Source organism: Canis lupus, chromosome 24 (assembly GCF_048164855.1).
Source record: "Canis lupus baileyi chromosome 24, mCanLup2.hap1, whole genome shotgun sequence".
In the NCBI taxonomy this organism is placed as follows: Eukaryota; Metazoa; Chordata; class Mammalia; order Carnivora; family Canidae; genus Canis; species Canis lupus.
In genome coordinates this window covers 13,658,650-13,683,619 of record NC_132861.1, presented here as the reverse complement: position 1 = coordinate 13,683,619, position 24,970 = coordinate 13,658,650, and the positions used below count along the sequence as shown (strand labels likewise).

Below are 24,970 nucleotides of genomic sequence, written 5' to 3'. Positions count from 1 at the left end.
GAATTAATACTCCATACCTCTTAGGATGGCTATAATCAAAAGCTACAATAAAAAAAAAAAAAACCAGTAACAAATGTTGGTGAACATGTGGAGAAATTGGAACCCCTGTATACCACTGGTGAGACTGTAAAATGGTATAGCCTCAATGGAAAACAGTATAAGGTTCTAAAGAAATTAAAAATAGAGAGATACCTAGGTGGCTCAGCGGTTGAACACCTGCCCCTGGCTCAGGGTGTGATCCTTGGTCTCGGGATCGAGTCCCACATCAGGCTCCCTGCCTGGAGCCTGCTTCTGCCTCTGCCTATGTCTCTGCCTTTCTCTCTCTGTGTCTTTCATGAATAAATAAAATCTTAAAAAAAAAAAAGAAATTAAAAATAGAATAACCATATGATCCAGCAATACCACTTTTGGTATTTTAAAGAACTAGAATCCAAAAGAATTGAAAGAGTCTCAAAAAGATATTTGTACCCCCAATGCTCACTATACCACTATCCGTAACAGCCAAGAGGTAGGTGCAATCCAAATGCCCAACAGCAGATGAATGAATAAGTAAAATGTGGTATATATACATACAATGGAATATTATTAAGCCTTAAAAAGGAAGAAATCCTGTCACATACTAGAACATGGGTGAACCTTTAGGTCATTATACTAAGTGAAATAAATCAGTTACAAAAAGACAAATACTGTATGATTCTACTTATGCGAGGTATCTAAAGTAATCAAATCCATAGAAACCAGGCCCTAAGGGGAAGAGGAAACAGGAACTGTTGTTTAGCTGGTAAAGTTTTAGTTTTGCAAGATGAAAAAGTTCTGGACATCTGCTGCACAACAATGTGAATATACTTAACACTACTGAACTGTACACTTAAAAATGGTTAAGATGGTAAATTTTATGTTATATTTTTTTACCACAATAAAAAATGAAGCAGTATAAAATACTTTTGTTAAATTATTATTTTAAAAAATTATTATTATTTTGATAAGATTCCTTTTACTTTACCCATTGAAAATTTAGGGTCTGCAATGAGATATATAGTAAATGTAAAAATATAACCAGATTTCAAACACTTAATAAGAAAAAAGTCAAATGTCTTACTTTTAATACACTTTTAACATGTTAAATAAAATTTAATATTAAACCAAAAAACTATTGTTTTATTATTTAAGAATAACTACAGGGGAATGTAGGGTTAGTGAAGCTTTGTTTTAAAGATTTAAGACTGGAGCATATTTAGGCTGGTACAGATAAGCCAGCAGGGAGAAAGAGATTAAACACAGATGGGAGGAGTTAACTCTCTCCTGAGAGAGACTTTGAAGGATGGGATCTAGAGCACTGTGTGGAAAAGCTAGCCTTCCAAGGATCTGAAACTTACATACATAAGCAGGGAAAGGCAGGGACAGAAATCTGAGAAATCAAATCAGCTCACCAAGTGGCCGATTACTTGAACACTGTAGAAGTGGGGCTTGGACAAAAGGGTTTATCAATGCTAAGGGTCTGGAATAACCCAAAAGAGATGAAGAACAAAGTCCTTAGATAGGGCCAACAAGGCGTATGTGTTCTGGGCCTGCCTTCCTCCCAGGCCTCATCCCAGGCCTCTCTCTCATGCAGCTCTCTCCTCTGTCTCACTCACCCTCCTTCAAAGGGCCATCCACCTGACTGCTTCTTCTGAGGGGAGTTTATCTGTGTAACACCTACGCAGCTGGGTACCTGTTCAAAGACAACCTCCTCAGGGAAGGTTTCAGGGACACCGAGCTCCCCAAAGACTAGTTCCCCTCATTTTACCTCCAGACAATATCCTATACCAATGCTACCCAATAGAAATATGGTATGAGCCACACAGGTCATTTTTTGTTTTAAGATCTTATTTATTCATGAGAGATACATGGAGAGAGGCAGAGACACAGAGAGAGAAGCAGGCTCCCTCTGGGGAGCCTGATGCAGGATTCGATCCCAGGACCCGAGCCAAAGGCAGACGCTCAACACTGAACCACTCAGGCATCCCCCTACCCCACACAGGTCATTTTAAATGTTCTTGTAGGCACAATTTTAAAAAAAGAGAGAAAGAAGAAACAAATGAATATTTTTAATATTCTATTTAACCCAATATACCCAGAATTTATCATCTTATTTCAACATGTAAACAAATAGAAAAATTATTGAGATATTTCACCTTATGCTCATACTAAATCTTTAGAATCTGGTGTGTACTTCTGACTACAGTATTGGACAACATGGCCCTATTCTATTTCTCCAAAGCACTTTGTCACTACAGTGTGCACTATTCCTTGATGAATGTCTACCTCCCCTGAAATATATAAGCTCTATGAGGATACCCCAGTATTCTTAGCTCAGTGTCAGAGCACTCCGTAGGTGCTAAATAAACATAACTGACTGGAGGGGATGGTAAGGAGGGATTGTCTGAGACATAATTACCTGCACCGAGGGCCTGGTCTTTCACTGGTGTTACCAAAGCACCTCAGGGAGAGACAGTAGAGTTAATCAGAACAGGGACATTATCTGGCAGACACAGCACAAAAATAAGTTCAAGAGGCAGAGGTGCTAGTGAAAGCATATTCCAGGTGCCTAACAATGGCTTCCAAACTGGATGGGGAAGAAGACCTCCAGGCCAACAGATGTTAATGTAACAGGGAACAGGAGGTGGGGCACAATATAGAGATTGTCTTTATCAAGAGGAAGGGCACGGTAATATAAAGTGTCGGTGTGAGCGAGCTGGAAGGACAGGATAGAAAGCGTGGTCAGAGAACTGGATATATAAATTTAGGATTTCTGATGTGGAAAATTTGGAGGAACATTAAAATACAATAGAAGTGATGATCACTGGAGGTGAGCAAAGATACTAGCAGTGGAAGGCATCAGTCACCCTCCTACTCCTTGACTGAACGTCTTTTAAGATTTTAAGCTGTACAAAGGCAGGGACAATCTTTCATGGTCCATACAGCCCAGTGTTGATCACAGCAAGTATGCTTACATGAATACAACTGAAAGTAAAAGTTCAAAAATTAAAATCATGTGGGAGAAAAGTGGCAATGGTCACAATAATGAAGTAAGAGATAAGGGAAGGACTCCCATTTATTTGTTCAATGTTTATGTAGTTTGATTGAAGAGTATTAAGAATTCTGAATGATGCATTAATTTTTCAGATTGGTAGCTGAATTCTCACTTTGGGGGAGAGGGATGGGAGGGTAGAGGAAAGGGTATAAATATTTCCCAGACTTACTTTACTTTTATTTATAAAACAAAGGAATAGCCAACAGAGTCTTTAGCTTTTTTATAGCCAGGTACATCTTATTTTTGTGTGAGAAACAAGTCCTCATAACTTGGTTATAAACATTTTTTATAAAAATTTAGGGCAATTTGTTATTTAAAAGAACTCTGAGATTACTCTACTATAAAGAGAAAAAATTAAAACCTCATTTGTTTTACTTGTAGAAATGGTATACTCTTTAAGTAGATACATGATTTACAGTATATTTTTATAAAAAAACACATATATACTTGTGTGTATATTATATAAAGTTTTACCTCCTTATTGCCTATTTCCTGCAATTTTTCTATTTCTCATTTCTCTTATTCAGTCCAATTTTGAGAAAAAAATAATTTTCCCCCCAAATAACTCTGGGATTCCACTGAGGGATTCTGATTGTCAGAAGTAATAGTCCTAATCCCTCAAGGCTGGAAAGATAAAGGTGTAAGCTATGCTTAAACTCTCTCTACCCACAAGACTTTTTTATCTTTTCAGCTTTCCTAATCAAGCAAGATTTCCAAAGTTTTGCTAATAATCAAGAAAAGACAAAGTTATGACATAGCTATTGTCTGTTCAACTCTGAACAAAGCAATAACCCTACTTAAGTCTGTTCCTACCACCCCTCACAACTGTCAGCGGAAAATGTGAAAAAGGAGGGAATCATGTAAATAATTACAGCAGTAGGTACGACGATGACTGAATTGGAAGAACCATTAAGTTTTATTATAGTTGCTCTATCTTCCTGTGGGTTCAAAAAGCGCTTGAAGCTTCTTGCTGGCTCAATTCTCTCTCTTATTTTCCCTGACCAACAATTGTTTCAAAGAGTTAGAGAAATCTGTGAGCCAAGAGATCCAAACCAACGGAGCCATTTCATTCATTCGTGCATACATTACTATTTATGATTCTAAGCACTTGGGAACTATCCAGTGAGCAAAACTGATATGAACCCCCCCTGCTCATCGGAAGTATACATTCTAAAGAACAGATCCTATGACACCTGCCTCTTTAAAAGCATACTAATCAGATGACAATTTATTATTAAGATGTGTATGAGCACTTGCTTTAAAATTTTCATTAGACTAACATACAAAATAGCCATTTCTTTTAACTCTAACCAACCAAAAAAATTTACATAATCACAGATTTTTCTACTGTTTTGTACTCACTGAGGAAGAGACATAGGAGAGGAAAACCGAAAATCTCCCAGGCCCCATAACAGGGTCAAGGGAGGCCTGGCCAAGCCTTCTGCAGCCATAATTCAATATGCAAGATGTGTATATACACATGTATATATGTACATAAACCCTGCATGTCAAAATATATGTGTATGTATATATACATAAATATCACACATACATACATACATACATCTTTGATTCAACCAACATTGCTTCCTGGGTGGAACCTTTGAAACAAGACCTTTTGACTATTCTACCTTCAAAAGGTCTTCTAAAGACCTTGTTAGATTCTGATATAGGAAGGTGGGTCTGGAGTGAACTTTAACCCCGTAAGCTTGGAAAAGTTAAACGACACTGGATATTAAAAAATAATTTTGGGAGCAGTCAGAGAGGAAAGAAAGAGGGGGAGATGGGCACAGAGCCAATCAGATTATATGAGCCTAGAGTTCCCCTGTCATGGTGGCCAAAATGCATTTTAGGGATAGAGGTGCTTCATATTCAACATCAACATTCCTGACACTGCTATAATATAAATCTCTCTTCTTCCTCCCCATTTCTCAAATCTTCCAAAAAGCTAACCACATTCACAAAGGCATTATGTGAACTCCTAGCTCCTGCCCAGCACATCATGTCTTCATCAAAGACATCTTAACCATTCATTGGCAGTTCATCAGATTGGTCCAAAACTAATTACCTGGGCAGCCCAGGTGGCTCAGTGGTTTAGCACCACCTTCAGTCCAGGGCCTGATCCTGGAGACCCGGGATCGAGTCCCACGTCAGGCTCCCTGCATGGAGCCTGCTTCTCCCTCTGCCTGTCTCTGCCTCTCTCTCTCTCTCTCTCTCTCTCTGTGTCTCTCATGAATAAATAAGTAAAATCTTTAAAAACAAAAACAAAACTAATTATCTTCTCTTCCTCTTCTAACTTTAGTTGCTTTTAATGGCTCCTTTTCGTATCTTCCAACATTCTACTAGCTCATTAATATCATCATTACTAAGAGAACAACTAATATTTACTGAGCACTTGTAACATGCTAGGTACTCTACCAAAGGGCATTTTATACGTAATTTCATTTGATCTTCAAACCCTACTAGACTAGACTAGGTACTATGATTATTCCCAAATATTAGGAAACCAAAGCTCAGGATGGTAATTCTACAGGTAAGCAATGGACCTCAACTTTTGTGCTAACTCTACAGCCAATTTAATCAGTACTGTCCAATGCTTCATGTCAAAAAACCTAGGAATCATCCTGCTCTCATTAATCATATCTAGTCACTTACCTAGTCCAACCAAATATACCTCTTCAATGCCACAACAACTCTACCTCCACTGCCTTCACTCAGAATAACAACTAGCACCTATCAAGTCCTCACTATATGCCACACACTATTGTTTTATTTTATTTTTTTAAGATTTATATATTTGAGAAAGAAAGAGTAGAGGAACTAGTTGGGAGAGGCGCAGAAGAAGAGAATCCTCAAGCAGACTCCCCACTGAGCACAGAACCTGACTCAGGGCTCCATCTCAGGGCTCCAGAATTAGGACCTGAGTGGAAACCGAGAGTCCGATGCTTAACCAACTTAGCCAGCCAGGCGCCCCATGACATTCTATTTAAAATTAGCAGATTTAGGGGCTTAATACACATATCTTTTTTTACTTTTATCCCCCAAACCCTATAAAATGAAAAACACAAGAAAGAAAAAGATTACATAGCTGAGTGAAAGAACCAGATTCAAACCCAGACAATGTGAATTGAGAATCCCTAAGCACTTAACCTCTACAATATAACAGCTTTCATTCTGTCTCTCATCTGGACCCCCACCATTCTCCACTGCAGATTATCTTTCTGGAAAGCAAATGTTATCATGATGTTCTCTTATTTAACTTAAATTAAAAAAAAAAAAAGATTTATTTGAGACAGAACGCAAACTCGCACAGAGGGGAAGGGCAGAGGGAGAGAAAAAAATCTTAAGCAGACTCAGCGGGCGGGGTACAGGACAGGATCCCACAACCTTGAGATCAATAACCTGAGCTGAAACCAAGAATCTAACTCTTAACCGACTGAGCCACTCAAGTGCCCCATGACATTCTATTTAAAACTAGCAGTTGAGGGCACCTGAGTGGCTAAGTCAGTTGAGCATCCAGCTCTTGATTTTGGCTCAAGTCATGATGGGGGGGGGGGGGGAGGTTGGGTCGTGGTTTCTAACCTGGTGCAGGCCTCCCTGCTCTGTTCCGAGTCAGCTTGGGATTCTCTCTCCGTCTCCTGCCCCCCACTCACTCTCTCTAAAATAAATAAATAAAATCTTCTAAAAATATAAAAATAGAATTAACAGCTTTGTATCACTAAGTAGATAAAGTCCAATTTTCTTAATTTGGCACACAAAATCCTTCATTTTTCTGTTCACGTCAGTTCAACAAGTATTTGAGTGCCTAATGTAACCAAAGCAAAGTGCTAAGTACTCTGAAATACATAATACACCAACCCCTGACTACTACTCCAACCCCAAACAACTGTGCCCCTCAGCAGGAGTAATTCCATGTAGATCTCAAAATGCAACACCTTACATGTCAATGTTAGTCCCTTTGCCTAGAATGTACAGGGCAAAATTCCATAGCAGTTTGGAGATTAGGTTTTCCTTAGCAAACCCCAGGCAGAAATGCTCCCTTTTAAGTCCCCACAGCACTTTGCTCAAATTAACTTTCAGGTACCTAAGGGAACAGGTATGGATCAGCTTCTAAATAAGACTATGATCATCACCTTTGGGGAAAGAACTAACCCTTGCCATCAATGTCTGGCATGCAGCAGGGAGTAGGCACTCTATTGCATGCTGAATAAATAAATAATGAAAATTTTCTAACTTGATGAGAAGAGAGAAACAAGATGCAGGATTAGGAACGTTAGCACACAAGTGGGCCAAATTAAAAGTAGTGTTCTTGTACTTTTTTTGTTCTGATTTGGCCTACATTTTACACCTCTGGGAAAACTCCCATGTGGGCCTTGGACAAGCTAAAAAGGCAAAACTTTGTTTTTCACGGCTCAACAAAGCTTCGACAGGCCAAAAAGGATACTAGATTAAACAAAGTCCATTTGCTACAAGGTTGTGGAGATGGGCATCAAATCTATCAAGGAAAATAAAATTTATCTAAGAGATCGCACTTCATCAGCAATGCGTCACACTACATGCAAGGAAAAAAAAAAAATCTGTCCTGGGAGTAAGGCCAATTGACAAATAAATACTACTACTGCTGCAAGAACGCGAAATTCTGAAAGTGAAGGCAGTTCCGATAAACCTGAGCTCACAACTGGTTCCTCCTGCCGCGGCTGTACACTCAACTTCGTTTCTGGTTTCTGCGATTTAAACAGAAACATCTACACAGTTAAGCTCAAGCCTGAGCGTGCTGTAGCTCCTGGCAGATAAGAACGTCTTGATTCCTGACCTTCACTGCAAACTGAAATTTCAGGAGAAACCCCCACCTGTGCCAAAAGTCCTTCGTCTGAAACATACGGCATAGAGCTTTGACAGCGAGGGAGGTCTTTCCCGAATGGTGCTTTGTGTGCAACTGCCTCCACCTGGAGATCCGTATTTTGAAACTACCCCCTTGCAGAGGTGAGATCTCCCTCCCTCCCGCCCCTCCAGCCTCGAGGGAAAGGTGAGAATTCGGGGGCAACAGGCTGGGACCGTGGGTCTCTCCCTATTCCTTCCCTGGAGCACAAGACCCGACGTGAGGCAGCTAGTGCCACTCTCATTACAACACACACACACACACACACACACACACACACACACAAAATAAACTCACCCCCACCTCTCCCCTCCTGGAAGAAGCAAGCGGCGCGCAGAGCGGCAGCCCCGTGGCCGGAACCACCAAATGGCAACAGCCGGGGGTGGGGGCCTCGCGCCTCCCCGGGCACCCGGCGCAGGACGGCGCGTCCCTCCCTCGCTCCCCCGACCGGCGCGCCCAGCCCCACCGCGGGCGCGGGTCCACGTCCCCCACAGCGCGGCGAGCGGGGCGCAGAGCCGCGGGGTCGCCGCCTCCCCGGGCGCGGCTCTGCCCCCACAGCCCGCCGACGCCCGCACCTGAGGCGGCCGCCCGGCACCCGGGCAGGGCGCGGGGCCAGGCGGCCCGGGCAAAGTTACTCACTGGGAAAGCGCGGCCGCCCGGGGCGCGCACCGGCTCCCGGCGCCGCAGCCAAGCGCCAGCTCCGCTCTCCGCGGCCCGCCGGCCTCCGCTCCGCCGGGAACCGCCGCCGCCGCCGCCACCGCGGATTTCCTGGCAAGAAGCAAACTCTGGCCAAGACTTCACTTCTCAACCGCCCCTGCTGCCTTCCCGGGGGCGAGCGCCAGGGCCCAGCAGCCCAACCCGACAAGCAGCTGGGCCAACCGGCTGCGGCGCAGGGCGGGCAGGGGGCGGGCCAGAGCGCGGCTCCGCCTATGGAAGCGCGCGGGGGGCGGGCCAGGCCGGGGCCGTCACTCCCGGGTTAGAGTGAGCCCACTCCGCCCCTGGCCGCCCGCCCTCCCCCACTCGGTCTCGGCTGCCCCCGCCCGCCTGATCCCCCCGCTGGAGACACGCTCGGAAAGTGCATCCGCGCTCACCGCCGACCGCCGCGAGCAGAGTGGAACAGCTGGGGAGGCAGTGACCATCTGGGGGAACCGGGGTGTGGGTACGAGCACAGGTGGCGAGGAAAGCAGGAATATAGGTGTGCTGGGGTGAGAGGACTCTGGGGCAAGGTGCGAGGGACCGGGACTGACCGGGCTGAGAAGGGCGACGGGGGTAGGAGGTGGAGGAAGGGAGGAGGGGGGACGGAGGGAAAAGGGCGGGGAGCGGGTGCGGGTGGCGAAAGGTTGCCGAGGCGGGGGCAGGGGCACCTGGGAACAAAGGTGAGAGGGAGGTTCCGCAGGTGAGGTTTGAACCGAAAGGGGAAAAGGAAAAGGAAATCCGGAGCAAGAGAGGGTGTACGTATTCCAGGTGCAGAGAAGACCCTGAGGGAAAGCACGGGGGAGCAAGGGGGAGAAGAGCAGTTTCCTTGCAAACTCTCGCTCCTCCCCCTAAAGATAGAAACGAAGGCTTTTTTGGACCCGTTTGAGGTGTGCGGCTGCAAGATCCCGGATGACACACACAACCTTCAACTCATCTTCGTCTGTCGTGAAATTCATCAAGGTGTACTGATCACCTGTAGTTTGCACCTGTCATCCCCCCGAACACCACCCCCCCACCCCCGTCAGGCTTGGGGTCCCGCCAGGGAGTGACACCCTGCCCCACGGGTCAAGCAGCAAGTCTGAAAGAGGCCCCATTCCGCCCTAAGAAGGACGGTGGCTTGGGGCGGCAGGTAAGGCCCCGCCCCCTCCGCCAACACCTGGCCGAAGGTGCGCCCACAGGCGGGTCTCGCCCTCGAGGTGGGACGGGAGGGCGGCCCCCCTGTCCCCGCTAGGGCAGCGGGCGGACTGGCCCCTGGAGCTCCAGGTGAGCCGGCCGGGCCTCGCAGCCGCCCTCCCCGCGCGGGGAGCTGGGCCTGTGGGCGGGGCCTGCGGGCGGAACGTACACGCCCCGCCCAGCGGCTGGGCCTCGCCGCGCCGCGCCGCTGCGGCTCCTCCTCCCTCCTTCCGTCCCCGGCTCCTTCCGTCCGTCGTTCCTTCCTTCCTGCTCCGCCCGCGTGCCTCGCGCTATGGCTTAGCGCCTCCGCTCTGCCCGCACCACCTGAGGATCCCGGAAGCCGTCCCCGCGATGGAAGAGGACCAGGAGCTGGAGAGGTAACGGCCGAGGAGGCGGGTGGGCGGAGCGGGCCGCGCCCTGCGCCGGGAGCGGGGAGCCGAGGGGCGTCCGCCTGCGGGGCCGGGGCGGCAGCGGGGGCAGCGGGGGCCCGGCCGGGAGGACGCGGGAGGAGAGGGAGGTGGAGAGGGAGGGGGGCGCCTGAGCCGGGAGAGGGCCCCTGCTGGGAAGGGAGGGGAGGACGCACGGACGTGTCTGATAGAGGCGCCCCGTACAATTAGACGGCCCGGAGGGAGCGCAAGTTACGAGGCCGGAGTTAAGTCCCCACATCGCCCACCCCGGGGAGAACAGCAGGACTAAGTAAAACTAACGGAAGGCCGCGCCCGGGCCAGTGTTCGCCGAGTGCTCGTGTTGGGGCGTCCAGCCAGGCCTAAGCCCCTGTGACTGCGGCCCAACTTAGAGCTCTGTGTAGGCAGCTAATGAAGCGCTCCTGGGTGCCCTCAGCCCTCGTCTCCCTCCTGCTTGATTGACACTTCTCAGAACTTCCTCTCTAGTTTATCTCCTGCAGATGGAAACCATAGTGGGGCCTGCACGGTGATAATCTGCAGTCTCTATTTTTGAAAAGATGTGTTTTTGTGTGCCTTTAAATACCCTTTCATTCTCCAGCAGAGCCCACCCTACTCTAATCCTGTTCCTTTCTTGTGACTCTACCAAGAGAAAATTCTAGCTTTAAATATTTAACATTTACGTTTGTGCCCTCGTGGCCATGTGGACGGTGTCAAATGGGGTAGAGAGAAACTGGAGGCAATAATTAAGTATTTATTGATAGAATATGTGGAGGCAGGAAAATGAGGGGTTAATACAAAATAGTTGAGTGTAATTGGAGTGCAGTAATGTGTTGCGATTGTGATATAGTAAATGAGAAAAAAGCTAGTTACCAAACCATATTCAGTATGATCTCATTTTTATAAAAAATATGTGTGTAGAAAAATATCTGGATTGAAGACCTCAATGGCTGAAGGCGAGAGGAAGACAGCCCTGGAAATGGTCCAGGCAGCTGGAACAGATAGACACTGTGTGACATTTGTATTGCACGAAGAGGACCATACCCTAGGAAATTCTCTTCGTTACATGATCATGAAGAACCCGGAAGTGGAATTTTGTGGTTACACTACAACCCATCCTTCAGAGAGCAAAATTAATTTACGCATTCAGACTCGAGGTGCTCTTCCAGCTGTTGAGCCATTTCAGAGAGGCTTGAATGAGCTCATGAATGTCTGCCAACATGTGCTTGACAAGTTTGAGGCCAGCATAAAGGAATATAAGGATCAAAAAGCAAGCAGAAATGAATCCACATTCTAGTCCCTTATGCACTATACGGGGAGGACTATCCTCTAGGATATTCTCTTCGTGATCTTGCAAAACCAGAAGTAGAAGTTTGTGATTACAACTCCATCTGCCCTTCACAAAGGCGTGCTTCTAGCTATTACCCATTACAGCTGCTGGAATCCCTGCAAGAACCTTTGTACTCATCTAATAAATTCCCTCTTTTATTTAAACTAATTTGAGTGGTTTCTGTTGTTTCATCTGGTAGATTGACTGTTTTAGGGGGTTTTTTGGTTTGTTTTTTTTTCTTTTAATTGAGCCAACAGTGAACGTAAGGAAGCTAGGAGAATATTAGAGACCTAGACAAAGACTTTGATCAAGAGAATTCAAAAGAATGTGTACTTGTGGCTATGATTGGGGAAGGAGGAGAGATGCAATAGAGCGTGAACACAGACTGTGGTGGGTTTAAAAAAGAAAGGTGGAAGTGGGAGGAGGATTTAGCTTCTTGCTAGATATTTTTTAGTAATTCATGAGAGAATTTGCATCTTTTACTATGACTGCTGGGTTCAAGCGTGGGGAATAATTTGAAAGAATTGTGAGAATTTTGGATTCACAGGAGAGTTAGGATCTAGTTCTACCTTTGTGGTTGCATATATAGGATGGATGCCAGTTTACTGCTTTAATTTCAGGACACTAATAAAATATTTTGTCAGAAATGGCCTGAGTAGGTCGAGAGTTTATACTGTAAAAGAAGAAAACTGGGATGATCAGGGAACATCTTCAGTCCTTAGGTGCGTATCTAAGTATATAGCCCAGGGTTACAATAAGGATGAAGAGAAAAATTTCCAAGTTGGGAAAGTGATTTTTTTTTTTTTTTAACCTTAAAATACTAGTGAACCTCTTCAAGGTGTCCTGTTAATCTCATCAGCCTTGTCTGCTAGCTGTCCTACATCAACTTGTCTCTTAATTCACCCTAAATCTCGTTAACCTTTGACCTGAGCACCTCACTCCCAGCACTCTGTGCTTTGGGGTCTTTGTTTTTGCTGTACATATTCTTGGAACACCCTTACTCTTCTACACTCTAGGGTAGGTGAGAACTTAGAGGTCAAGACTCCCACCCTGGTTTGGGGACTTGCCTGTACTTTCATTTTACTCCTGTGTTTCATGGTCTTGGATTTACTATGCTGTTGTTAGTGCTTATGTTGTCTACCCACTATACTGACTTGCAGCCCGATGCCTGATGGGTAGTAGGCAATTAGAAAATACTGGCTAAATCCATGTTGGTAGTTATGGCACGTAGCCTTTTATTCACTCCAATCAGACCTCTTTCTACTATTCTGCCATAGAAACTACATTTCCTATACTCAGTCAACATGTTTGGATAAATATATTTCTGTATTTATGGAGCACCTGGTACATACCAGGCCCTGGATAGAACACTATTGGATGAGACATGGGTCTTGTTCTCATAGAACATACATTATAATAGGATTGAAATTATTTTTTTAAAGTTGTAATTCTTTGAAAACATAGGAAGGATCAAGAAAGAAAACATGAGAGGGGAATTGCTTTTGGTATGAAAGTCAGGGAGGTTCATCCAGAGATTACAGGAAGAGAAGGAGCTAACTGCCCAACGGAGAGGAAGTATTCTGGCAGGATAGCTTTGTAAAGGTCCTGAAGCTGAAAACCTGTGGTCTGAGAAATTAAAGATATTGAAAATTTGCTTATATGCAGCATGGTAAGCAAGGAAGAGAAGGGCCTAGGCTATGGATATGGTGGGAAGAAGAGTTGGGGTGGTAAGGGTTTGGATTTTAAGTACAATGGGAATGACATCTGAATACTCTTGATGACAGTGTGGAGGGATGAATTATCGAGAGGAACTGTGTCATTGGCCTAGAAGGGCAGCAAGCTAGTGATGGACAAAAGGGTTGATTTGAAATATATTTTAGAACTGAATTGGTACAGGGGCAGCCCGGGTGGCTCAGCGGTTTAGTGCCACCTTCAGCCCAGGGCGTCTTCCTGGACACCCGGGGTCGAGTCCCACGTCGGGCTCCCTGCATGGAGCCTGCTTCTCCCTCTGCCTGTGTCTCTGCCTCTCTCTCTCCTCTCTGTGTATTCTCATGAATAAATAAATAAAATCTTTAAAAAAAAAAAAAAACCGAATTGGTACAGAATTGGTAGTCCTCAGATACTGGTGGTGGAAGGTGAGGAAACAGGACTTCAACTTCGGTTTGGGGCCAAATGGGAGGCTTACGGGGAAAAATAGGTTGGAAAGTGGAAAAGGTAACGAATCAAAAGTTCCATTTTGACTGTGGTAGATGGTGAATATGTGAGTTGGAGGCCATGAAAAACATCTAAGCTGGAGAGAAACTTTGTGAGTTCTTGTCATAAAGATGATATAAATCCATTAAAACGAGTATGGTCAAAGAAGTAGGCCCAAAACCAAGCCCTGAAGAAGCTCGGCATTAAAGATTGGGTACAAAAGTAGCAACCCGTGAGGTGTAGAAAGTGGTGTTTTGGAAGCCAGTGCTTTCAGAGAGGGAAAAATGTTGAAAGAGACACACGAGGACAGAAAAGTATTGATTGGCATTAACAAGGAGGTTGTCGAGCTCCGGGCATGTTAGTTTAGTGCCCAAGAAGGCTAAACATCAGCACTCATTGTATAGAAAAAGGCTTAGTTTGGGTTTTCTAATCAAAAAAATATACTGTCCAGCACTGGAGGGCTAAATGTCAGTGGGAGCAGGGATGAGGGGGGTCAAAGTCCTAGTACTAGGCTAGGAAGTGTTCTAAAATGATTTTAAAGAGATTCTGGAAAGCTGGAAAGCCAGTGTCATTGCAAGGAAATTAGCACTTGAAGATATAAGGAAAGCCTAAAGGGATAGGTAGGAAAGGATCAAAAATGGCTTTGCCTCATCTATAATTTTGCCTCTGAGTATTCCTGTGGGGAGGGTAAACAGGATTATATAAATGAGGTTGAATACCTCTGAACCAAGACCTTCAGGAGATGAAAGAGAAGCTTAATTAGTGGACATAGAGGCGTAGGATAATGATAGTAAACCAAAGTAATTAATAATAGCAGTACATGTGGGAAATGCACCCATTGGTGACCACCACCACAGCTCATTGCTTCATTGCTCTTAAGAGAATTTATCATCACTGGTAATTGACTTGCTGCCTTGAATCTCTTAGGGTGGCTATAAACTCACAGGTTCATACAAAACACCTTCAGAAGGCAGATGAGAAGGGAAAAACCGAGCAGGACAGTCAGGATAACCAAGAGTCATGTATAAGTGGGAGGAAACCGTACATGAAGTCTGTGGAACCTGAAGTTTGAACTGGTCTGTAAAAGGATGAGGGAGATAAATAGGAGTCAAATGCATTTATATAAACTGTGAAGAAATAACTTGATCAGTACCTCTGATTTGCTCTCTAATAGCTTTTCACTCTAAATAAACTAATATTAATTATTTAAAATTAGACATCTTGTTCAGCTATAAAGTACGAGACCTTTTAAAGAGCCAATCATTAAATAAAATGATTACATACCAAAGGCTTGTAATATATAATAATTTGAGTACTTGTGCAGCACTTTCTATTTTCAAAGCACTTTACAAACTAATTATTTATAAATTGCATATAGCTGTAACATGTAAGTGCTCTAATTGGTATAATACACAAGTGCCTACAAAAACTCTGTAGTGATAAAAAAAAAAAAAAGTCTACACAAAAGGTGGACCATCTAGTACCATTCTGACCAGGGTGTCTTGCATTACAAGAAATATGAAAGCATATCAAGTTCTATGGCACACCGTTCCCCACCCTTTTTTTGTTTCCTTGAGACATTAAGATTGTACATAGTCCCCAGATTACTAGACAAAAGTCATCTTTTTGGTTAGCATAATTTAAAGTCAGAGACAATCTTTGTAACATCCCTCAGACTGGGCCTATAGGAAGTGTAGCCAAATCCACTAGTCTGCTTTCAAATACTTACAAAGACCCCCAATCTAGCCCTTTTATCCTGAGATTCTTTGTTTTTGTTTTTGTTTTTCTCCTCTATTTGAAACTTTATAAACTGTCCTAATACAATTACTATGTGATCTGTGATTTCTTTTTTAAGATTTTTAAAAATTTATTTATTCATGAGTGAGAGAGAAGCAGGCTCCCTGACATGGGACTCAATCCCTGGTGTCCAGGATCACTCCCTGGGCCAAAGGCAGGCACTCAACTGCTGAGCCACCCAAGCTGCCCTGATCTGTGATTTTTTTTAAATGATTTCTCTCCAAAAAAAAAAAAAAAAATGACTATTTCCATACCTAGATTATTGGATCTCTGTACAGCAAATATGAACCTAGTACCGGCACAACCCTAAGAAATGGAGATTAACAATATAATATGGGTCTGTTGTAAAAAGCCTTCTGTGGTTTTGGAGAGGGCAGGCAACAATCATATACTTGAAAAAGAAAAAATAGTATTTACAATGAGGTCCCCTAACATGCAGTGTTGAGTATTATGTGCTAAACACAGAACCAGGATGGGTGAGAGATGCTCGTGAAATGAGGATTGTTCCATGAGCACCTACTCTGGCAGCTACTGTCCTAGGCACTAGAGAGAGCAACTAATATGGGCATAGTCTGCCTACTAGTAAGTCATGGAGCACTGAAGTTGGCCGACTTGTAAAATAAATACAGTATTCCAGAATAAATCGTTTTTTCTTTCCCAGTGTTAAGGAGCCAGTAAAGATTCCTGAGCTAGGTAATGCCCCAGAGTTTTTATTTTTTATCCCTTACCTGCACAGTGAGTGGAAGGAAACATTGCAAGAGAGCAGCACGTTAGGTGGGATTTTAACAGTCCAGGTGTAATGTGAGGAGGGTATAGTGTAGGAATGGAAGTAGGAGGATGGACACTCGAAAACTGCCAAATAAGAATTAAAATACTCGGACACAGATTCTGTGTAGGAGTAAAGGTAAAAGAAGAATTGAAAATGGCCCATATACCTGTCCTTTACCCCTTTGTTTTTCTACCACTCCCTCACAACCAAAACCAGTATGGCAGGATTGACCATCTCCTCTCCTCCCCAACCTGTCCTAACTTCTAGGTGTCCCAGCGTGCAGTACCCTCCTTCCCTCACCTGTGTCAGAATTCCCATCTTTAACAAAGACTGGGAATCCAGGGCTACAGGTAGGAAGATTGAGGTCCGGACCCTGAGCAGGATCTTGATCTTGCTGCTGTCTGCCCTCAACCACGTTGCTCTCCTCAAAGGGAACATTTCATTCATTCATATTTGTTCCATAAATATTACTGAGCACATACTATATATACAGGCACAGTTTAGGTAGTAAGGATATAGCAGGGAACAAATTGTCCCACAAGCGGTTTATTTTCAAACAACAGATACATAAAATACATAAATACGTGATGTGATGTGAGGTGGTGGTATAAATGAGAAGTAAAAGAAGGATGGGGATAAAAAGGGTGAGAGATTGAGTAGTTAGGAAAGTCCTTTCAGAGAAGGTAACATTTGAGCAGAGAGATATAAGAGACCAAGGATAAATGAGACTATACCCAGAGTTTTGTAAAAATATTCAGCAATGAAAAAGCAAGATTCTGAACCTTTTTAAAGGAATGAACTTTCAGCACTGTGTGTGTCTAGTTTTTAATCTGTGCCTAAAATTACATTACTTATCTTTAATCTGTATATGTGTTTATAATATACAGTAAAGAATAATCCTAGTAAAAAATACTGAGTTACTGGAACAGTAGGTTATTGTAAAAGTTTTAGATTGGCTAATATATGTATGTATGTTAGAGGAGTTGATTTTAATGGGCCTTTGTTTCTTTTCCCTTTGTTTTTCGTTTTTTTTATATTCTTAAGAAAAGTGTATATTTGGAGCAGAAATTGATGTATTTGGGATCCTGAATATCTTAGTGTGTATGAGTTAAGAGATTACAGTGTTGGAATCACACTGCCTGGCTCTTGGTATTGACTGTAAAGTTTTTTTAGCTCTGTGACCGTGGACAAGCTATTTGACCTCTGTGCCTGAGCTTCCTCATCTGTAAAATTGGGGTAACAATAATACTTGTCATAGGAAGATATTATGACTATCGGATAATATTTTCAAAGTGCTTAGGACAGTATCTGGTCCATAGACTATGGTCCTAATCAATAGGACCATAGTTAGTTATTAGTCTTCTTGTAGTATCATGAACTGTATCGAAGAAGCTGGTTTCATTCATATTTCTTCCAGGTGAAAACTTGAAAGCAAAGAACCTCTGTTATTTTTGTTTCCTCTAGCCCAGGGCAGGAGTATAATATAAATTTGTGGGCCCCCTGTATGAAAGATTATCAGTCTGCTAGAGCCATTACTTTCAAGATATATATATATATTTTTTTTTTTTTTTTAAAGACTTATTTATTCATGAGAGATACAGAGAGAGAGGCAGAGACACAGGCAGAGAGAGAGAAGCAGGCTCCATGCTAGGAGCCTGATGGGGGACTCAATCTCAGGTCTCCAGGATCACGCCCTGGGCCAAAAAGGCAGGTGCCAAACCGCCAAGCCATTCAGGCATCCCAAGAGGGATATTTTTAAATAGCATTCCTATTTACAAAATGTAGATAAAATTCAAAGGGAAATAGTGTTTCTCCTCTTAGCAAGATAGAACCTTCATAATCTTTCCTAAGCTTCAAGACAAAGGTTAAGCAGGAAGGAAAGTAAGTTCTGTAGGAGATGGTCACTTGGTTTGGTGCTAGGTATCTGAATATTGACAGGAAGTCAGGCTAAGCATAAAATTGTGTGAAATAGAATATATTGATACTGTACTAATCCTCAGATTCCATATTTGTTAGGCAAGACAATTTGCTATATGTCAAAAAGAAAAGCTACCCATGTGTTTTTTTAAGTTGACCATGCTGACTTGGGTAAAACCTCAAAAAAAAAAAAAATTATAGATAATGCCTCAACCAATTCTATTAAAAGGGTTCCACAAGAAAATCAAACTTCTAGAACATGTAGCAATTGGAGACTGCACCATTGGCGTGACATTTTGGAGTTTGGGCATTATTTTTTTCTTTTCTTTTTTTTTTTTTCAAGGGTCAAAGAGGCTTTCTTTCTAGAGGCCTCTTTCAAGATCGTAGTATGTAGAAGTGAAGGATGAGGACTCTCAAGTCAGAGGCCTGGTTAAATATCGGCTCTGTCATTTTCTAACTTGTGAATACAGGAGCGTCTTAATATTTCTGACCCTCAGTTTCCTTATCTGCAACATACCAGCTTTATTGGGTTATTGTGAAGAGTGAATGAAAAAAAGCACTTAGCACAATTCCTAGTATACTTAAATATTAACTATTACTATTGTTGTTATATTGGTCATTGTTTAAGCCAATTAGTGGTGATAGAATAGTGACCTTCATAGTATTGGTTCTATCTCATCCGTGGGAGACCTCAAAGCTGACATGCACCAACTGATCCCTGTCTTCCCACATCATCTGTGACTGTGCCCCACTAGCCTTACTTTTTTCAAATCCGCCTAGCTGGTTCCTCTTTCAGAGCCTTGGCACTTGCCCTTTACTTACCTAGACTTTCTTCCCTGAAATCTTCACATAGCCTGGTTCTTTACAAGGTCGTTTACATCATTGTAAACATCATTGACCACTGTATTATTGCTGTATAACAAATTGTCCTAAAACTGAGTGTTGAAAACAAAAGTACGTTTCTTAGAGTTTACATGGGTCAGGAATCTGGTTGGAGCCTAGCTGGATGAATCTGACTCACAGGCTGCAATCAGTGTGTCATCTGGGCTTGCAGTTCTCAAGGCTGGAATGGATGATTTGCTGCCAAACTCACTCACCTGGGACTGCCTCCTACCTTGGTACTTGGATTCCCCCAGAGCAAGTTATCCAAATAGAGAACTCAAGATGGAAGCCACAGTCTTTTTATACCTTAATCTCAGAAGTGACATCTGTCACATATTTCTGCCCAAATTCTGTTTGTTAGAAGTGAGTCAATTAAGTCCAGCCAACACTGAAGGTGGGATTATACAAGGGAGTGACTATCAGAAGGTGGAGATCCTTAGGAGCATTCTAGGCTGTCTTCTCTAAAATAGCCTGTGCACCTGTATACAAATCTCCATCGTTTCCGTCCTGACTTGCATCATTCTTCATAGTACTCATTGCTAACAGACATTGTATGATGTATTTATCTGCTTATTGTCTAACCCCGCTTGAATGTAGGCTCCCTGAGGGAAATAGCTTTGTCCTTGTTTGCCTTTGTATTGCTAGCACTTGAAATCATTCAGGCACATATAGACATCCATTAATATTTATTTAATAAGTGAATGACCATGTATGTCAGTGTCGATGTGCCTGCCACAACAGGGAGGAAAAACTGCAGAGAAAAACTAAGGGTTTGTAGTGACATTTTGTACTCTCATCAGTGGACACTTGCATACTCAGAGAGCCACAGCAGTAACAAGCCTTGAGAAAAAAAAAAATTCTTGGGGCACCTGGCTGGCTCAATCAATAGAACATGCAACTCTTGATCCCAGGTTCAAGCCCTACATTAGGCGGACAGATTGTGAAAGAAAGGAAGGAAGGAGGGAAGGAAGGAAGGAAAAGTTAGATAGATTTTTGAGTGAGGCGATGAAGCATGCCTGTCCTTGGCTTCAATGGGAGGAAGAGCTGAGGTGATTAACATCTTAGGCTAAATAATGGTGGTTGTGCTTTATAATCTGTTTCATTTATGTCTTCTCCTTATCCCCAAGAGCTTTGATACCACCATCCCTTACCACCTCTATCCCATGCTACATTTATCTTTTCTCCTATTGATCTAAAAGAAAAGGTAGCATATCACTTGTAAGTGATGAGAGAACATTTTTTTGCAGCAGCAGCAGCAACAATATTGGAAGAATGGTCCCTGATTATCCTTGGGATCTTGTGTCCACAGAACTCTAGTGGGGCCAAAGGATTATTGTTTTGGATACTGTGAGATAGAACTCAAAGGGTTTGCTTCCATGGTATGCTGTTTTGTAGATACCAGATATTATATCCATTTTCTGATTGGCTGCCTGATAAATCTATGCCATTATTACAAATAGTATTGCTTTGGCAAAATACAGAATAACAAATTTTTTTCCAGCAATTATTTTAAGTCCAACTATATACCAGGATGCAAAGACATACCTCATTTGGTTCCTGAGCTATATATTACTGAACTCCTGAAAGAAAGGTAATCATTTCTTCTAATTCTTCCACCTTGTTTAAAATTGTGGCCCCTCCTCCAACACTCTTACCCTCAGCATTTTCCTTATATAGCACTTAATGCCTTTAGCATATACAGAATTTACCTATTTATTGTATCTATTCTATGTTGTCTATTCCTCCACCACCACCACTATATTGTATATATTCTATGTTGTCTATTCCTCCAACCACCACCACTATAACATAAGCTCCATGAGAGCAGATGTTTTGTCTGAACATTCATTGCTGTACCTATAGACCCTGGCCCATAGTGGATGCTCAAAAAAATACTTATCAAATGAATAAACAGAAGATTGACTCTGTATTTTTTTCATTGAATATTCTAAAAGCTTAATTTTAATTTGAATGGTTAAAATAACTATCCCGTAAGCTTTGGGATTGTCACAGAGGAGACAGACAGAAACCTAGGAATTCATTTAGGCAAAAGATGCTCATGAGTAGAGCAGGCGAAGATAGAGTGCCAAGGGGGGTAACCTGCACAGTGGGAATCAAGCCGATCTTATCGAGGATCTACCAGGTGGTTGATAGATCCATAAAGGTCACCTAAGCTAAAAAGAACCAGTCATGTTATTTATAAACATCTAAGAAGGTAAGGCTTTGGAAAGGGAAGGTCAAATTGACAAATGAATGCATTTTATATTAGTGAGAATTGGCCCCCAATGCAGCCACTGTCCATTTTGCAAGCACCTGCACTACCTTATATACCTACTGCATGGTTTCAGATTTAGGGAGTTCACAGATTAATAATCCTGAAAATAAAATCTAATAGAGTGAAATAATATAAGGTTGCTAAGGTTTCATTTTGCCACTGAAAATAGACTTTCCCTTGCTATGGTAGAAAAGTGTCAGAGATCTCAGTCTCTATATGGCCTGATAGCATATGAAGGCTTCCAGTGTAGGTTTCCCAATACCACCAAGCAATGAACTCAATTCCGTTTTGACAGTCTTTACCTGAAAATACGTCCTATTTCACTGGTTGGGACTTAGTCCCACAGACTGCACCGTTGCCTCACCCCATTTGCAATGCCAACCATGAGTACAAGTTATTACCAGTGCTTCTGACCTACTGGTTATAAATTGGAGGTCCCTACAACCCCCGATTCAATTTACTAAAGCAGCTCACAGAACTCAGAGAAACATTTATTTAGGTTTATCAGTTTATTATAAAGGACACAGAAGAACAGCTAGATGAAGAAGTACGTAGTGTATGGCGTGTTGGGTGGGCATGGAGTCTCCATATCCTGTGTCTCCCTTGATCTCCACATGTTCAATCCAGAAGCTGTCTGAAACCTGTCCTTTGGGTATTCGAGGAGACTTCATTAGTCATAATTGATTAAATCCTTGGCCTTTGGTGACAGCTTAATCTCCAGCTCCCCTTCCTACTCCAGAGGTCTGGGGGTGGGATGAGCCCCCATCTTTGGTGACCAAGGGGCTTTCTAAAAGTTAGCTCATCAACATAACAAAAGACACCTTTATTGCTCTCTTCATTTAGGAAACTAAGGGTTTTAGGAGTTCTGTTCCCCGGAAGGATAAAGACTAAATATTTCTTATAAATCAGGATATCACAAGGCCAAAACAAAGAATAAATGGAGCATTCTCCAATATGACATCTGGTGTGTCGTTTTTATCATATTAGCTCCACAATAAGATGAGTGGACTCTGCAGTTTTCCCTTCCATCCTCATGAGTAGTTGTTAATTTCTCACCACCATACTGGCTAAGTTACATATGGGATCTCAGAATCAATTTTTACTGGAACTCAGATTTCAAGTTAAACATCACACATCACTGAGATTCCGTAGCTAAAGTTATTTCAGATCCTAATTTGCTTGCTTATTCTGTTCTGCATACTTATGCATAAATCCTGGGACTTGGAATACTTAACAGGATTTTTATTCAAAAGCGATTAATATAAAATATAAAATGTAAGAAAAATAATAAAAAAAGAAAAAATATATAAAATGTAAGTATCAATTATCATTTCATTTCCTGAAAATGGAGAATAAAGAGTATAATCATCATGTTCTTTGTGTGTCAGAGTAAATGCGATGGACTTATATTCTGCGTCAGATCTGATCATCTAAGCCTTCTGAAGTTGGTTCTACAAATGTATCCTGTTTGTTTCTTTATTTACATGGCAAAGATGGTACTTTGTTCTTAAATGGATGGAGAAAGTTGGAGATTCTAGGGCCTTCTGATTAGATGCTATTCTGAAAATGTCTGTCTTTTGAAGTGTCAGCCTACAGGTGTGTCACTGCCTGCTGCCCAGACTTGCAGCAAGCAAGCCAAGGGTTCCCTTGCCTTTTCCTGTTGTAATAAATTGGTCCCCATTTGAGAGCAATGTATTTCAGAACAAGCCAGGACAGGAGGAAGCCAACTGGGCTTATCCCTAGCCAAAAGCAGATGGCCAAGCAGCTACGTAACTGTGACTGTAAAGTAGGATGACTAATTTGCCTAGCCACATAGGAAAACCAGTTTATTCCTCCTTCAAGGTAGAGAATGTTTTTCCCATTTACAGAAAAGGAAACTGAGGCCCAGAGAAATAACCAGACTAAGGGTATAAGGCTAATATGTGGTATGACCCAAGACAGCCTACTCCTTAGGCTCAGCCTCTAATGACCATGATGTTGCCTCTGTTACCTCCCTCAGGTGTATTGGAAGATAAAGCTTTATCAGAGCATATGCTCTGAAGAGTTCAATTTCAGAGACAAAACTGTGGACCAGTAATTCTTGTTTATTTCCAAGAGTTCAGGCTGAAACATGATGGAAATGAGGCTACTCTGTATATCTCAACCATGAAAAGAGTCAATGAGTTAGAGCGTATCTGGTTAGGAAACCAGTTATGGATTTACTAATACTTGGTTCATGAGAAATATCATTTTCCATATTGCTAGACTTCATCGGCATTATCTGTACATTCAATTTAACTGTTTAATCTCTGCTGTACCAAAGCAGCACTTTATCATCCTGAAAATGTAGAAAACATCTTCAAAGATTGAGTAAATGTGTATGTTAGTTGAAAGGGCTCTGGATGTGAAGTCAGAAAGATCTGGGGGAGATTCAGGTGTACCCTTACCAGTTGACCTTGGACAAGTCAGCCCTAGTTGTCTAAAGAAGGGAACAATAACTTAAAGGGCTCTTCTCAGGGTCAATGAGGTAAAGTATTATGCTGTTAATCATTGTGCACATGATAAATATTATATATAATATTTGTGTGTTTTAGTAAATATACAATTATCCATACTATATAACCATTTTTTAAATTTCTTAACACCTTATATTTGTTTAGTACTTTATAGTTACAAAGTAATTCTATGTATGATTGTATTTGATCCCCATAAGAATTCTGAAAGAACGATGAAAGTATCTTATTTTACAGATAAGGTAACCAAGATCACAAGATCACTGAGCTAGTAAGTGGCAGGATTGCTTCTTCTCTATTGTAGCTGCTTTGTCATTTTCTTAAAGAGACTTGAACATGTCCTTGATCCAGATCTAGAAAGTAAGAACTGCATAATCCCTCTTGAAAAGTATCAAGAGATGGAGTAGGGAAGGTATAAAGATAGAACAATTACCTGGAAATACTACTCAATCTGGATTTTTCAGGTAAGAAATCCTGCTTTGAAGCTTTGAAGCTTGAACTATCCAGAATTGTGTTCTTGTGTTGCACACAGTCACTGGGAAGTTACCTACCTGCCCATAGGAGCAGGCCTAGTTCAAGAATGAAACCAATGAACTGTTTGAAAAGTTAAAGAACTGGGTCCATTGGCTTTCTTTTTATACTTAGGATAGGATAGGGGGCTTTCATATGATTTGTTTCTGATCATGTATTTCATGGGTCCTGGCCATTTGAGGTAGTTCTCTTCCAACTGGTTCTCTGCCCGTCTCCATGTCAGCCTTTAAAATCTCATTCGGTTTCACCAGAGGACTCGATTAGCTCTGTCAAGCAGGCTGATTATTATAATATCACAGGAAATTTCCTCTGGCTATATATAGCAAGAAAGAATTTCCTTCGTGTTATTTGGACCAATATAATCCTTCCACTTTTCATCAAAACAGGATAATACAAGGGATAAAAATGAACATTCTGGAAGCTTTTTTTTTTTTTTACAGAATATAAATAAAAGGAGATATTGAGATGAAAAAATGTTTTGCTTTGCCAAATTCAGACCCGCAAGTGAACTACATTGTCCCTCCCAAGAAACATCAATGCAAAGAAAGCCCTTTATACCTCT

The 24,970-nt window shown here is 42.3% G+C and overlaps 4 protein-coding genes across 6 annotated transcripts in view; 3 read left to right on the top strand and 1 right to left on the bottom strand.

The window, feature by feature from the left end:
• The window catches only part of LNX2 (ligand of numb-protein X 2), a 76,159-nt gene extending 67,417 nt beyond the window's left edge, over positions 1–8,742 (bottom strand). Inside the window, exon 1 of one of the 3 annotated variants that reach the window (XM_072795658.1) lies at positions 8,592–8,742. The gene's annotated coding sequence lies outside the window, so the exon portion shown is untranslated. The remainder of the gene's footprint in view (positions 1–8,591) is intronic. The other 2 variants (XM_072795655.1, XM_072795657.1) reach the window with 2 other exon arrangements.
• Positions 5,592–9,910, top strand: LOC140616570 (uncharacterized). The gene is made up of 3 exons (XM_072797189.1): positions 5,592–5,606; positions 8,556–9,147; positions 9,417–9,910. Exons 1-3 carry the CDS (start codon positions 5,592–5,594, stop codon positions 9,695–9,697), a joined length of 888 nt encoding a protein of 295 aa, XP_072653290.1. The 3' UTR covers positions 9,698–9,910.
• Positions 9,911–10,063: 153 nt separating this feature from the next.
• Positions 10,064–11,720, top strand: LOC140615778 (DNA-directed RNA polymerases I and III subunit RPAC2). Its single transcript, XM_072795661.1, has 2 exons — positions 10,064–10,198; positions 11,144–11,720. The coding sequence occupies exons 1-2, from the start codon at positions 10,173–10,175 to the stop codon at positions 11,517–11,519; spliced, it is 402 nt and encodes a 133-aa protein (XP_072651762.1). The 5' UTR covers positions 10,064–10,172; the 3' UTR covers positions 11,520–11,720.
• Positions 10,065–24,970, top strand: part of LOC140615777 (protein POLR1D-like) — a 44,701-nt gene continuing 29,795 nt past the window's right edge. Inside the window, exon 1 of the mRNA XM_072795660.1 lies at positions 10,065–10,198. Coding sequence (XP_072651761.1) covers positions 10,173–10,198 — 26 coding nt within the window. The 5' untranslated portion in view covers positions 10,065–10,172. The remainder of the gene's footprint in view (positions 10,199–24,970) is intronic.